At 46.0% G+C, this 13,604-nt stretch overlaps 1 protein-coding gene and 1 non-coding gene across 2 annotated transcripts; one reads left to right on the forward strand and one right to left on the reverse strand.

Annotated features, from left to right (window-relative positions):
- The first annotated feature begins 5,891 nt into the window (after positions 1–5,891).
- Positions 5,892–5,964, forward strand: TRNAR-CCG (transfer RNA arginine (anticodon CCG)). Its single transcript has one exon. It is a non-coding gene; the product is annotated as a tRNA-Arg (tRNA).
- A 1,118-nt stretch (positions 5,965–7,082) lies between these two features.
- On the reverse strand, positions 7,083–12,852 carry LOC109751490 (ubiquitin-conjugating enzyme E2 7). The gene is made up of 6 exons (XM_020310370.4): positions 12,567–12,852; positions 12,363–12,465; positions 10,948–11,045; positions 10,774–10,874; positions 8,690–8,767; positions 7,083–7,434 (listed from the first exon to the last, which is right to left on the reverse strand). The coding sequence occupies exons 1-6, from the start codon at positions 12,616–12,618 to the stop codon at positions 7,357–7,359; spliced, it is 510 nt and encodes a 169-aa protein (XP_020165959.1). The 5' UTR covers positions 12,619–12,852; the 3' UTR covers positions 7,083–7,356.
- Between the last annotated feature and the right edge of the window lie 752 nt (positions 12,853–13,604).

The raw sequence follows: 13,604 nt of genomic DNA on the forward strand, positions 1-13,604 counted from the left end.
CATACAGGTAAACAAAGTCAACCTAGCGTCTTCCATGCCCCCGATCGGATCGAAAGCAACGTACTCCACATAGCATTATTCCATCTGGCCAGTCGCCGGGAGCGTCATCACCAGCGAGCCGTGCGTCCGCCGTTGTGCCCCTTCCCTTCCTCCTCCACCTCTCTTCTCCTCACATTTGCAGGCAACCACAAACGCTAGGTGCCGCCATGGCCGACCTCATCTTCTGACCATCACGGACTACGGCACCGACAATGGGACGTCGCCAGATCTGGCCAGACACGACCGCCGATGATGCACCATCGCTGAATCTGGCAAGGCACAACCACCCACGACGCGCCGTCGTCGGATCATCTCACCCTGCGACGTCGCGGCCACCACGGCAGCCGTCACGGCCGGCTCCGGTCATCATTACCACGTGCCCTACCTCCCTTGCAGCCTTGTCACCCTGCAACAGGGGTCATGTTGCAATTGCAACATAACTCTTGTTGCAATCTCGATGGACACAAGCGAGCTACAGTGTTTTTTCGCAACATTTTTTTGCAACAAGGCTTTTGTTTCAAGATATTTTTCTGCAACAAGGGTCTTCTTTCCATCATGAGCTCAGGTTGGATGGCCGGCGACCCAGCCGGTCTTTTTAAAAGATCAGCCAGCGAACGAGCACTCCCCTTTTTATAGGAGTTAAAAGGTTTTGAGAGTTGCTTAACCCCTTAAAAGGAAGCGAAACGATGTCCCTCAGTCGATTGATTACTTCACGCGCGTCGATCGTCTCCACAGCCGTCTGATCCGAGTTTTATCGGGCAGCCATTAGCACATGCCCGATGTCACATACGTCTTGCGGTACGACTCATGTTGCAGACTGGCCAAGCATAACATGGGGTCTGTTGTGGATAGGTCGACTAGAGAGAGAGAGAGAGAGAGGCGCTGACGATGGGCTCTGCAACACGACTCGTTTCGGACAGTCTGAGCGCAACATGACTCGTATCACAATGGTGAAAAATCTTAGGAACGAACATAGTTCATGTTGCAAACCCCGAGCACAACACGACCCGTCTTGCATCTAGATGGGGGACAAATGCAGGAACTTCCTGCAGTCACAATACATGTCATGTTTTTGAACACAGTACAGACGCAAGCGCTCATATACACGCACATACACTCACCCCATGAACGCACGCATGCACGCACACCCTACCCCTATGAGTATCTCCGAAAGACTGAGCCGGCATATCATCTTGAAATTTACGAAGTCACCGTAGGCACCTCGTGGTCGACGGGAATGTCTCCTCTCGCCAGAAATACTGATATAAATTCAGGAATAAATGCGAGCATCAGAATTTAAACCCTGGTAGGCTGGGGATACCATAGTCCCTCTAACCATCCAACCACAGATTGGTTCGCCAATACATGTCATGTTGCATTGATAAATAAACGCTTCAGTACAAAGCACAACACGTCTCATGTTACAAACCCCCAAACACAAAACGCTTAACTCATGTTACAAACCCCGAGCGCAAAACGTTGTTGAAGCGCAACACGCCTCATGTCACAAGGGAATGTATCTGGTGCACCGGGGCAATTGGTGCTACCGGTGCACCGATCCCCCGTTACACATTCAAAAATGTTCAAAAAAATCCGTAAAAGAATTAGTGCATTGGCACAACATCAATGTAAGATGTCACAAAAATTTGAATCAAAATTCGAAACATTGCTCAAGATACAAAAATGACAAATTTGACACTGAATAGTACATAACACAAGTTGGGCTTCAGTTTTGGCCCATCAGCACATTGATGTCAAATTTGTCATTTTTGTATCTTGAGCAATGTTTCGAATTTTGATTCAAATTTTTGTGACAACTTACATAGATGTTGTGTCAATGCACTAAATTTTTGTTGGATTTTTTCGAACATTTTTAAATGTGCAACGGAGTCCGGTGCAACGGTAGCACCAATTGCCCCAGTGCACCGGATACGTTCCCCATGTCACAAACCCCCGAGCGCAACAAGAGCCGTGTTGCCAACGGCTGGAGACATGGCCTGTTGACGCGACGGGTATGAGACGACCGTCGTCCGCGGGCACTGACCGGGCACTCCTTAAAAAAATGCAAACCACATCCATACAAACTCATGCAACTACGTCGACGCACACGCATTGTCCGGCTACTCCATCACACTACACTAAACATGCCATCGGACTACCCAAATTTGGCATGTTTGTTATGGTGAAGTTCATCCACGGCTGCCCTTACCCTTCCTGACGCCATTGCCGTCCTTCTCGCGGAAGTACCGGTCAAAGACGCAGTACGGATCGAGCCGGATCTGCTCGTTGCTGGAGCTGTCCTCGCCGTCGCTGTCCTCATTCGGTGGCAGTCCGGCCATGACACGGACCGCCCGATTTTGCTCTCGGGCAAGGGCGCGCGTGTTCCTCCGCTGCCGTTTCTTCACAATGCGGGCGCGGATGGCTTCCTCCTCTGCGGCCGCCCGCGTCGCTGCATCAGCCGCCTCCGTCGTCGTCATTTCCTCCGCGATATGGGCCTCGAAGACCCTTATCCTCTCCTTCCCATGGCGGGCCGCCCCATTCCCGGTGGGACTCACTCTACCCGACCGATGATGGGGAAGGACAGGTGTTCCGGCCGGGACCGCGAGGATCTGGCACCAGAGGACCTAAGCACCCGGTAAGCCGACGCTATGGTGTCGCGGCGGACGGATCCGTCCGTCGGTCGGGCGCTGTCCTCCCTGGAGCGGCGGAGTGCAATGTGGACTGCCATTGCCTCCTCCAACCCACACGGGATGACAACCCAATCGACGGATCCGGACTGGTCGGAGTCCGATCCGCTGGCTGCCATGGTGGAGAAGGCCGGAAATCACCGGAGGTGAGCTCGGGGGCGGAGGGGAGTGGAGTGAAGTGGCTAAGGTTTTCTCCGGCGAGAGGATGGGGACAAATATAAGTGGGGCCAGGTGGGCCAGCATGGGCTGGGTCCGACGGGTGGGCAGGCCCGGGCGCGCCCGGGCGCCCATATCCGTCCCATATTTGTGCTGGATATGGGGGGTGCCGGTCAGCCCGGGCGTTTGAGGCCCGTTTGAGGCGTCCGTCTAGGTCAAAAAAAATGACCATAAGTGACCGGGCAGCCCGCCCGGGCATATGAGACGGATTTGAGAGGTCCGGTTGTAGATGCTCTAAGCCCCACATCTCATAGATACAAAAGGTGTGATAAGATTTCTTTAGACAAGTCAAAGTGTGGCTAAGAATTTGAGCAACTCAAGTGAGACAAGTATGGCAAATAGTATGGTAAGGATAGTCACAATCCAAACAGGCACTTGTAAAATTTTAAGATGACATGCCGGCTTAGTCTCTCGAAGATGCGCAGGTGCGCTCATAGGATGAGTATGCCCGACCCGTAGCGCCCTGAAAAAAATCAAAGAAAATCTTTTAAGGAGTTATAAGCGCTTTTCAGAGTTCGATTAGACACGTCTTAAGACTTCCCCGCAGGGAGCGCGGCGTTTCGCGGGGAAGACCTTTTCTCCGCCGCCGTTGCTTCCCCCCTCGCTCGGATCGCGGCGCCGGCACGCGCGAAGCCGGCGGTGGCCGGCGCGCTTCCAGCGAGGTCGATCCCGAGTGCTCCAGGAGCCCGTGTGATCGTCCACGTCGTCGCCGGCTTACCCCGATGGATCGCCGGTACGCTCTGTTCCATCTCCTCCCACCCCCCATGGCCCATCCCCCCATGCACACGGCCAAGACCCCACCCATTGGCAGATGATCCCCGCCCGCTAAGGTTCGTTCTCCGTAGCCGCGATCTGATCTGGAATTGCCTGACACGATTTGATCCTTTTCAATCGATCAACCATTTGGGAAGCAGGGAGTTCCTAGTTCAGATCTATTGGAAATTTATCGTATGCTTAGCTCACTTCAGGCTTAGCAGATACTCCAAATGTTGTAACCAAGCTGGTCTTAGAGTTTGCGTCATGGAGTACTTTGTACTGTTTGGTGACCTGTGGTTGCTTTCCTAGCGCGTCCCCTCTCGATTAGGATTGGGAACCTATGAATCATCGGGCATCTCTGGACGAAACATCGAAGATAGGGACGCACCCTTGCCTGATTCGTGCCGCCCGGATGTCATTTGACAGTTCGCTGGTTCCCCCTCAGCAGTCTCCTTAGAGGCAGGATTATGAATGAATTTCCCCAGCTGCTATGATTGCTATTAGCATGGAGTCAGAGCAGTGATTGATGTTTCTGATATTATTATGCACATACACCTAATTTGTTAACAAGATCAGATGTGCTCTTGTCTTGGGTGTGCCTCACATTTTCCTTTCATTTGTTCCTAATGTACCATTGGGGCGCTCCCGGTGCATTGCATATAATAGAGGTATAGATACAGCTTTCTCAATGGGTTGTGCCTTTGTGTTGTATTTACAAGCCTCTATTGTTGCATATGATCAGAAGTAGCATATTGTTTTTGTGGCCAGCCAACTTGTGGAACATGTGAAATAGAATAAATAGGTTGAACTACTAGCAAGGCTTGCCAATACACAGTTCTCTGCAAAAATAATAGAAATGAACGCCTGGCAGGTACAACACCTCACCCTAAGTTCACTTAACATTCATGGGCAAATAGAAAAAACTTACTGCTGAATAAACATAAGAGGCCAAAAGCAAGCAGATACTGCATTTAAATCCAAATTTGTACTGTCATTGCGGTGAGGAACATGTAAACCTGCAATGCAAAAGACAGGGATACACAGAGTGTATGAATCAGCTGAGATTATCTCTACTGTTGTTATACGCTGCACATGTAGCTACGATATCATTTAACGGTAGTATCACATAAACTTGCTTCTAGTGTTTGTCCGAAAGCTGCTCCATGTCCCCGACTGCCAGCCATACCTGAACAAAAGTAACACCTTAATCTCAGCGCACATCACCGGAGACGGAAAACTATGGTGCTCAAGATGAGCAGGCAGTGCCGCACCCTCACTGGCGAAAGAACCCTGACCGGTGTTGGAGCAGCCCGTTCAGATCCGCTGGAGGGCAGCAACCTCCGACGCCAGAGCAGGATGCTATCTGAGGGCAGCGGTGGTGTCTCCCCTGTCGGTTGCCACAACAGAAAGAAACTAGACAGAGAACACAATCGCTGAAATTGTACGGGAGCAGGGGCAAGGTTAGAGGAAGAAAGATGGCAAACGGGAGCTTTGTTTTGGAGGTAGAGGCGCAGGGGATGCATCCAGCACTAAATTGGCCCACATAGGCATCGTTTTTTCCCCCATTTAGTAGTATCTCTTTTAAAATACGGGTTCCCCCTCTCTCTTCTTTAATTAATCTTCCGCATCATATTCAGTCTTATGTGGCATCGTCGAGATACTGACAGTGGAAGCAATGGAAGTGCTCTTAGCATGCATTTCCTAGATACAGAAGTCTGTGACAGTACAATATTGTTAGTAAAGCCACCATTTAGGAGTTAATAATAAATCACCCATAACTGTATATATTGCATATTTGGAAAATCTGCCGTGCTGTGGTTATCATTCTACAGATGAGATGGCAGTGCAGACTACCCCACTGAACATGTCTTAGGGTTTACTTTACAACCCTCTGTTTTGGTTCCTAGTTTCACCCACAAACTCTAAAACCCGTTTGCAATAACAACCTTCACACGAATTAACCGATTTAACCAGTTCTATAGATGTATCAGTCAAGTGTGCTTCCCCTACTTACTGATAATTTGATGTCAGTTCTGATTTACCATACCTTTGTTTCAGTCTTTGATGTTACTGATACTAGTTATGTGTGTGCCTTAACCTTATCCTTTGTCTCTGGTGCCCTGCCCTCTTTGAAGCTAGGACATGGATGTGGGTACCCCTATGTATCAAAAATTGTGTATGGAAACCAAGAATGGTCATATAGCGAAGTGGATATCGCGTTAGATTCCGAATCTATAGGTCGTGGGTTCGAATCCCACTATGATCAATTTTGTCTTGGGTTTTTGCACAGGAAATTTCGCCTTGGCCTTTTGTTTTGTTTCTTGTGTTTTTCAGCAGACAGTGACATAGTGGCAGCGCCCACAAGGTATTCAAGGTTCTTGTGAACATGATTGGTCCCAAGGCCCCAGCTTCCTGCCAAGAGTATTGTCACAGAGTGCAGAATTTCGCCGGTGCTCATGCATCCCTATCAGCCATTTTTACCCCAAATGGCTTATCCATTTGCTTCATGTAACCCTTTGGTGACTGTTGCTGTAAATGTAATTTGTCCTACTTGTTGGGGATGTGACCATTCCATCCCAGGGAAGACTTGGTTGGCAATTGGCCATCATTATCCAGAACACGCGGTCAAGATGTTGTTGTTTATGAAGTTGATTTTGTGTATTTCATGTAGTACAGAGATTGGATTGGTTTTAGCACAGTTAAGTCGAACATTTTCCATAGAATAAGTTGTACATAATATCCAGTTATCTTGCAGATGTGTCTGCTGTCTTGCCAGTTTTGCTGGATTTTTATGAAAGCAATGTTTGAACAAAAATGTACTATGGCTTGTCGTGAGCAATTTGGCCAAGTTCAGTTCAAATTGAAAGAGGGCTGATCTATATTATTCAGTTCAGGTTCAACCATAGTATCGTTCCGATGTAATTTGAATGAATCCGCACACGATGATAGGACACTAAGCGCAGGTTTGTTGCACCTGTACCCTTTTTTTACGTGGAGTTGCACCTGTGCCGTCGGTGGAACGATTTCAGTTCCATGATAATATTATCTTCTATATACTCCCTCCGTTCTGATAAATAAGGCATATCTCATTTCGTTAATACAAGACTTTGACCAACAATTACTTCTAAAATTTAATTTATGTGATACAAAATCACAATCATAACAAAGTACTTTTAAAAATGAATCTAGTAGCACAAATTTCTTGTCAAGCTTGTATTTAAGTGTCAAAAAACGTCTTATATTATGGAACGGAGGGAGTATGTCTTAACGAAACAAAATACGACTTACTTTTAGGAATGGAGGTAGTAAACTGGTAGGTCAAACAATTTTAATCGCTTCCAGATGAGAGCAGACTTCAACATTAGCTGATCAGGCAGGTGTCCGTTTATATCAGGTTCGTTAAAGAATTATGGTAAGTAGCAGCTCTCCCAAGTTTCTCAATATTGATAGCCGAAGCCACACAATTACAACAACCAGACCCTTAGAATATGCGTTGCGTTTTCAGAGTCAAAACCAAGACCTCCACAGGAGACAGGCTAATGGAAAATATACAGGGGAGAAGTGAAATTGCTAGTGTCGGATGGACATTTGGAGATCGACAGCAAAACCCTCCACACCTGAAATGGCATGGCTAACTTCCCCAGTACTCCCATTTTATTCAGAGCATTTCCTGGGATTTCCGTACGGCGCGCCTGACCTTCTTCTTGAACTCATCCTGCTTCTCTCTCCAGTCCTTCTGCACAAGAAACATCCATTACGAAGTGGAAAAGGGTACTATAGCGATAACTTCCCATTCAGCAAAAAGACGGCTCAAATTACAAATATTGCAAAGTTAGCATAAGACACTGAAGAGCTGGCTGCAAGAGTATCTGATGGAACCTTTACGCCTAATTTGGTAGCAAGGGATCCCCCCTGTATCCCCGTCGTTTGCCTGGGTGGGAAGAGCACGAGTTAATTTCGCCCCGGTCTTTACACAGGCCCATTTGGTGTCGAGAGGGAGAGGCATTTCCATCCCCAACCCACCCCAATTCCCTGGCTAGGAAACCCTCGCCTCATCACTCCGGAAACGTTATCCCCGTCCTTCTGATGATGCGCCACTGCCCGCGACGGGAAGTTCTGGTGTCCTCCGCCTCACGACCTGCTCTGCTGCGGCTAGGAAATAAGACGCTACACGCTAGCATCCGCTTCTCTCTCCCAAATGGTCACACCATTTTCCACGGGGCTTTTACTTTGCCAAGAATATTCCACCCAGGTCGTCTTTTCCCTGGAAATAGTTACCCCCGCATCCAAACAAGGCCTCAAGGGCTCTAGGTAACCTCAACAGGTGGAGATCTGTGTCCCAACAGGATGGTGTGGATGATAATATTAACAATGATTTCTGAAAAAGAATTAAGAACAAGTCCCAGTTACATTCTGGGTTCGCTTAGATGCATAGTTAGGTTAGCTATATGTCTTCTGGCTGCATGTCTTGCTGAATAGCACTGGTGAGCTCCATGATTCGTATTTTAGTTGCATGTGCCGTTTTTGGATACTTAACATACCCAGTTGACTAGTAGAGATTTATCATAACTAGTTCGTCTCTTAGGCTCAGCTCTCAGAGATAATAAACAAAATCTCCAGTTAAAACCGCATTGTCGTCTTTCTTGACCGGCTATATCCTAGATCCATTCATCCCCAACCAGTACCCTCCATCACCAAGCAGCCTGCTACTTCAAGACATTGCTGTCTGGTCTCTGTACATTGGATATTACGTAATGTGACCTTACATGCACGACAATTAACTTTTTTAGAACTGTCAGCACTGAATATTCAGCATTGGCGAGTAACAGCAACTGTAATTGCTTCTTTTTTACAATATATCAATAGATAGCAGCACCCGCTGCACCTTAAAGATCATTGAACTCATGAAAACACGGGGATGGGATGATTTGTCATCTAGACAGATCACAAGGAAAATGAAATTTTCTTGGGAATTATTAAAGTTTACTTACAGCTGCTTCAATATTTGCCGGTGATTCATCATTTGGACTAGAAAGCATCGAAATGATGCTTAATACTATACTCTCAACCTGCAAATGGAGACCAAAGTTTAAATTAACAACTATTATAAGCATACACAAACATTGGCATGTGTCTGCTAACTATTCACCTTCAGATCAGAAACAAAAAAGGAAACGGAAAATCTGGTCAAGAGGAGCACTCCAATCAAGTGGAAAATGCTCAATCTTGAGCTCATAATTAACCCAAAGAAATATATATGCTTGAGAAGAGAACAGTGAAACATGTACCGCATTTCAAAGTGCCATCGTAGGAGTGTAATTAATAAGATGACTATCCCTTTCTGATGATGGGTTCAAAAGCATGCATAAAAATCAAGTCCTCTGGTATTTTTCAAGCATTTAGAACAATCAGCACATGGAGTGTGAGCATTTTCAGAAGATGGTGTTCATTCGTACAACAAGAAAACAGAATCCTGGAAGACCAAAACAGTCAAAGCCTCTTCATGCTTTCCAACCTTTATTAAATGAACAAACTAAACTGATACGAAATTGTGACTGTCAACGCTCATACGTAGACAATGATGTAGTACTCTAACCATAAGACATGACAACACTTTAGTCCAATGATTATAACACCGTATTTGAGCATCTTTCTTATTAAAAGGACAAAGAAATATGCTATACAAGTAAAAAAACATGACATAAAAGGTCATCATAAACACATACACATGCGCGAGAAAGGCATCGCCATTGTTCTATAATACAATGACAAATAGTTACATTTTTTACGCTCAGGTTGTTCTCAGTTGAAATTTTAGTTAAAATTTACAAGAAATAGTGATGATAACGCATTTTAGTAGATTTACAAAGACATGTACGATGATGTTGTGACAAGTGATGGTGACAGTGATGACTTCGTGATTAAAATAGGACTGCACAAAGGGTCAGCTTTGAGCCCTTATCCATTTGTTTTAGTGATGGATAAAGGTCACAATGGATATACAAGGAACCCCATGGTGTATGCTCTTTGCGGATGATGTCGCGCTAGTCGATGATAGTCAGACAGGGGTTAATAGAAAGTTAGAGCTATGGAGACAAACTTTGGAATCGAAAGGTTTTAGGCTTAGTAGAACTAAAAATGAGTACATGAGGTGCGGTTTCAATACTACTAGTACTAGGCACGAGGAGGAGGTTAGCCTTGATGAGCAGGTGGTACATCAGAAGGACACCTTCCGATATTTGGGATCATGCCGAAGAAGGATGGTGATATCGATGAAGATGGGAGCCATGGAATCGAAGACGGATGGATGAAGTGGCGCCAAGCTTTTGGCGTTCTCTGTGACAAGAGTGACACAAAAGCTAAAAGGCAGGTTCTATAGGACAGCGATTTGACCCGCAATGTTGTACAGCGCTGAGTGTTGGCCGACTAAAAGGCGATATGTTCAACAGTTAGGTGTAGCAGAGATGTGCACGTTGAGATGGATTTGTTGCCACACGAGAAGGGATCGGGTCCGGAATGATGGTATACATGAGAGAGTTGGGGTAGACTAATTGAAGAGAAGCTTGTCTAACATCGTCTGAGATGGTTTGGGCATATAGAACACATGCCACCAGAAGCTCCAGTGCATAGTGGATGGTTCAAGCGTGTAGCTAATGTCAAGAAAGGTCGGGGTAGACCAAACATGACATGGGAGGAGTTTGTAAAGAGAGATCTGAAGGACTGGAATATCACCAAAGAACTAGCCATGGATAGGGATGGGTGAAAGTTGGCAATCCACGTGCCAAAACCATGAGTTCGTTCTGAGATCTTACAGGTTCCAGCTCTAGCTTACACCAACTTGCTTAGGACTAAAGGCTTAGTTGTTGTCGTAGTGATGATAATGCAGATATTATCAATGAACTTAATTTTTTGCGTTTTTTACCAGTTGGCATTACATTGCATTACAGGGTCCTTTTTCTTTTTGAATGATGTTTGATGATGTATGGCGACAAATGTAGCAAATAAGGGCATTAAGCAGAAGAAATGGAACAGAAGCAAAAATTTAGCACGGTAGACACTAAATAAGAAGCACTACCGTATGGACTGGTGTCCAACGCTCACTCGCGAGCTCGTATCCGTTGGGATCATCACCAGGTGGATGAAGAATAGAAATGCATACCCGCCCATCCGGATAAACTGGAAAAAAATAGCATAATGTCAGATTGATGGATCGTGCAAGTACATGAAGTTCTAATTGTGAAAATCAGACCATTAGGATGCCACATTTCAGAAGTGAATCTGACTGTTGGAGGGCTGTTCGGATAATTTTGTGGGAAGCTCATTATTGCATTGAAATAGCCTCCATCACTGCAAAAAGAAACTCAGCGTTACCGAGCAGATCAAAGGATATGATAAACCCCCCCCCCCCCCCCCCCTCAACCACCACACCCAAATGCATGTCTTTTGTATTAGAAGAAGAGGCCAAGATCCATACAACACAGCCCCAAAGCAAGAAAACAATATCTAAGCTATCCAAAAACAACAACAAAGCTCCTTAGATCATCGCCAGTTCTCTTCCAGATAAAGAGAACAGAAAATTTCAGCATTGTAAAAATGATCAGATAGTGTATGCTTGTTAAATAAATTAATATTTATACAAACATGTTTTACCAAATATGCCAAATTGTTACAAGCAATTTCAATCAGGAAGAGAACAAACCAACAAAGCAATTCAAATTGCTGCTTGGTACACTTCAAACAAATGGCAGGGAGTACAAGTGATGGTCTAAACTAAAGTGGTTGACATGCTCCCTTTACAACCCAAGCCCATCTCTATGAATGAGAGCACAGGTTTTGAACGGAAGAGAGGTGTTCGGCGGTGCATATGCACATTGAACTCATTGATCCACACTATTATCACTTATTAGTATCTGTACAACTCTGGCTTAAAAAATGTATAGTCTCAGCTCGCTATCTGGACATTAAGTAACAGCAAGGATCAATTTACTTCACTTGGATGTGTTTATACTCTCAACTTAAATTTTCATCAGAAAGGGAATTTTACTATTGCTATGAAAAATCCCCTCATGCACCAAATCACCCGATGAAACTAGAATAAAACTTCAGGGCGTCACTAGTCACTACTTGAGAGAAGCCTCACAAACTTGCCCGGCATTTAAATTACAAAAGCAGAGTGCTACGGAAGAAGTTGAAGAATCAACCCCCGAACCACCATGAACCTTACCTGCATAGAATGGGGTGAGCGGCCCAATCTGCCCTATCTGCATATTATACTAAAAATTCCAACCAGATGATACATACATCTCAACCTACTAACATGATGCAGAACGATCCAACTCAAATTTCCTTTAATCTGCACACCGCAACGCGGCAGCCCCAATTCCACACCATCACCAGATGTATCTGCCCAATAAACAGAGTTGCCTGTGCGGCTGCGCGCTCCCACACGCACAGCGCAAATGGAACTCAACCGGCCATGTATTACGGGCAGGATAGCCATGCCAACACGCCACAACAATCTAGAGACAACGAAAATTCGACCCCATGCTACGCTACCTGAGGGCTAACGAATTTCAGAGCCAGTCACAGACACACAAAACAGGCATAATTCACGGCGATGCGAAATCGAGAGGCGATGCGAATCGGAGGGGAATCCGGACTCACTATAGGGTCTCGGGCGGGCCGATGATGGTGACCTGCCACTCGAAGACGTTGCTGTCGTCGACGAGCCCGGCTGAAAACCCATCGACGGGGTGCTTCGCGAGATCTGCATAAAACCGCGGTAACCCAGATCAGCCGAGACCGGGCGGGGGGAGAAAAGCGAGGCGCGTGGACGGATCAAGCGGGAGCCGGCGGCCGGATCCGCACCTCGGAGCTGCTTCTGGAGGAGGAGGCTCGCCTGGCTGGAGGCGGTGGCCATGGGATCGGCGGCGGCTAGGGTTTTCGCGGCGGGCGGGGCGGAGGAATAATTCGCGGCCTCGGTGGGCGGTGACGGGAATTGATGGCCGCCGCGGGCCGCCTTATTTATAGGGAGGAAGCTCGGAGAAGGGAATCGGGACCAGAGGAGAGGAGAGAGACGGGAAGGAGAAAGCGGGGAGGTTGTTGATGAGTGGCAGCAGCAGCCAGCGGAGCCAATTATAGTGGGGAGAGTCCGGTGGCCGCTGATGTAGATGCCAAGTCCATTTCGGGCAAAGGTGAAGGAGTTCATTTCGAGTTTTTAATCTTCACTGCGTGTTTAATTTCGAAGTTCATTCCAATATTGACTTTTTTTTCTTATAGATTTTTAGAAAAAAGGCCACATTCCATGTCAAAAAAGTTGACCACAATTACAAAAACATCCTAATAACAACAACAACAACAACAAAAAACAAAAACAAAGCCTTTAACCGCAAACAAATTGTGGTAGGCTAGAGTAAACTCCGTAATATCTCGCAATCAACCCATGGTTCTGATACATGGATAACAAGCTTCACATATCCATGTCCATATCTACCCCAACTCTATTTCCTATATCATCACCCCGGTCTGGCCCTTCCTTGTGTGGTCACACATCCATCTCAACATGCGCATCTTATATGTGGAAGTTAATGTTTCTCTCTATGAATTTAGTCAAACATAGAAAAGCTTGACTTTTTGAAAATAGCAATACACTTTATATTCTGAAAAGGATGTGGTATAAAACAAAATTTTCAAGTATATTTGCAATTTCTAAGACTTGATTTTGGGGCGAAAAACTATAAGACTTGCATTGATAGTTATCACAATTGGAGAACAATTATTTTATACAACAGTATATGCAACTTTATGAGACCGAAATAGATGCTATCACGATGCACACACTGACCATCAACAATCCCGGTATGGCGAGCGCTCGAGCGCGATATGGAGCGCCATCTCATACTCCTC

The sequence above is a fragment of the Aegilops tauschii genome, chromosome 3 (assembly GCF_002575655.3).
Source record: "Aegilops tauschii subsp. strangulata cultivar AL8/78 chromosome 3, Aet v6.0, whole genome shotgun sequence".
NCBI lineage: Eukaryota > Viridiplantae > Streptophyta > Magnoliopsida > Poales > Poaceae > Aegilops > Aegilops tauschii.

What these genes read in the sequence shown, in the direction of transcription:
- LOC109751490 (XM_020310370.4), bottom strand. Translation starts at nt 12,618, where the DNA reads ATGGCCACCGCCTCCAGCCAGGCGAGCCTCCTCCTCCAGAAGCAGCTC. An exon ending in CCTCCAGAAGCAGCTCCGAG is followed by an intron (nt 12,466 to 12,566) that starts GTGCGGATCCGG and finishes GGTTTTATGCAG; the next exon opens with ATCTCGCGAAGCACCCCGTC. An exon ending in GGCCCGCCCGAGACCCTATA is followed by an intron (nt 11,046 to 12,362) that starts GTGAGTCCGGAT and finishes TTCTTTTTGCAG; the next exon opens with TGATGGAGGCTATTTCAATG.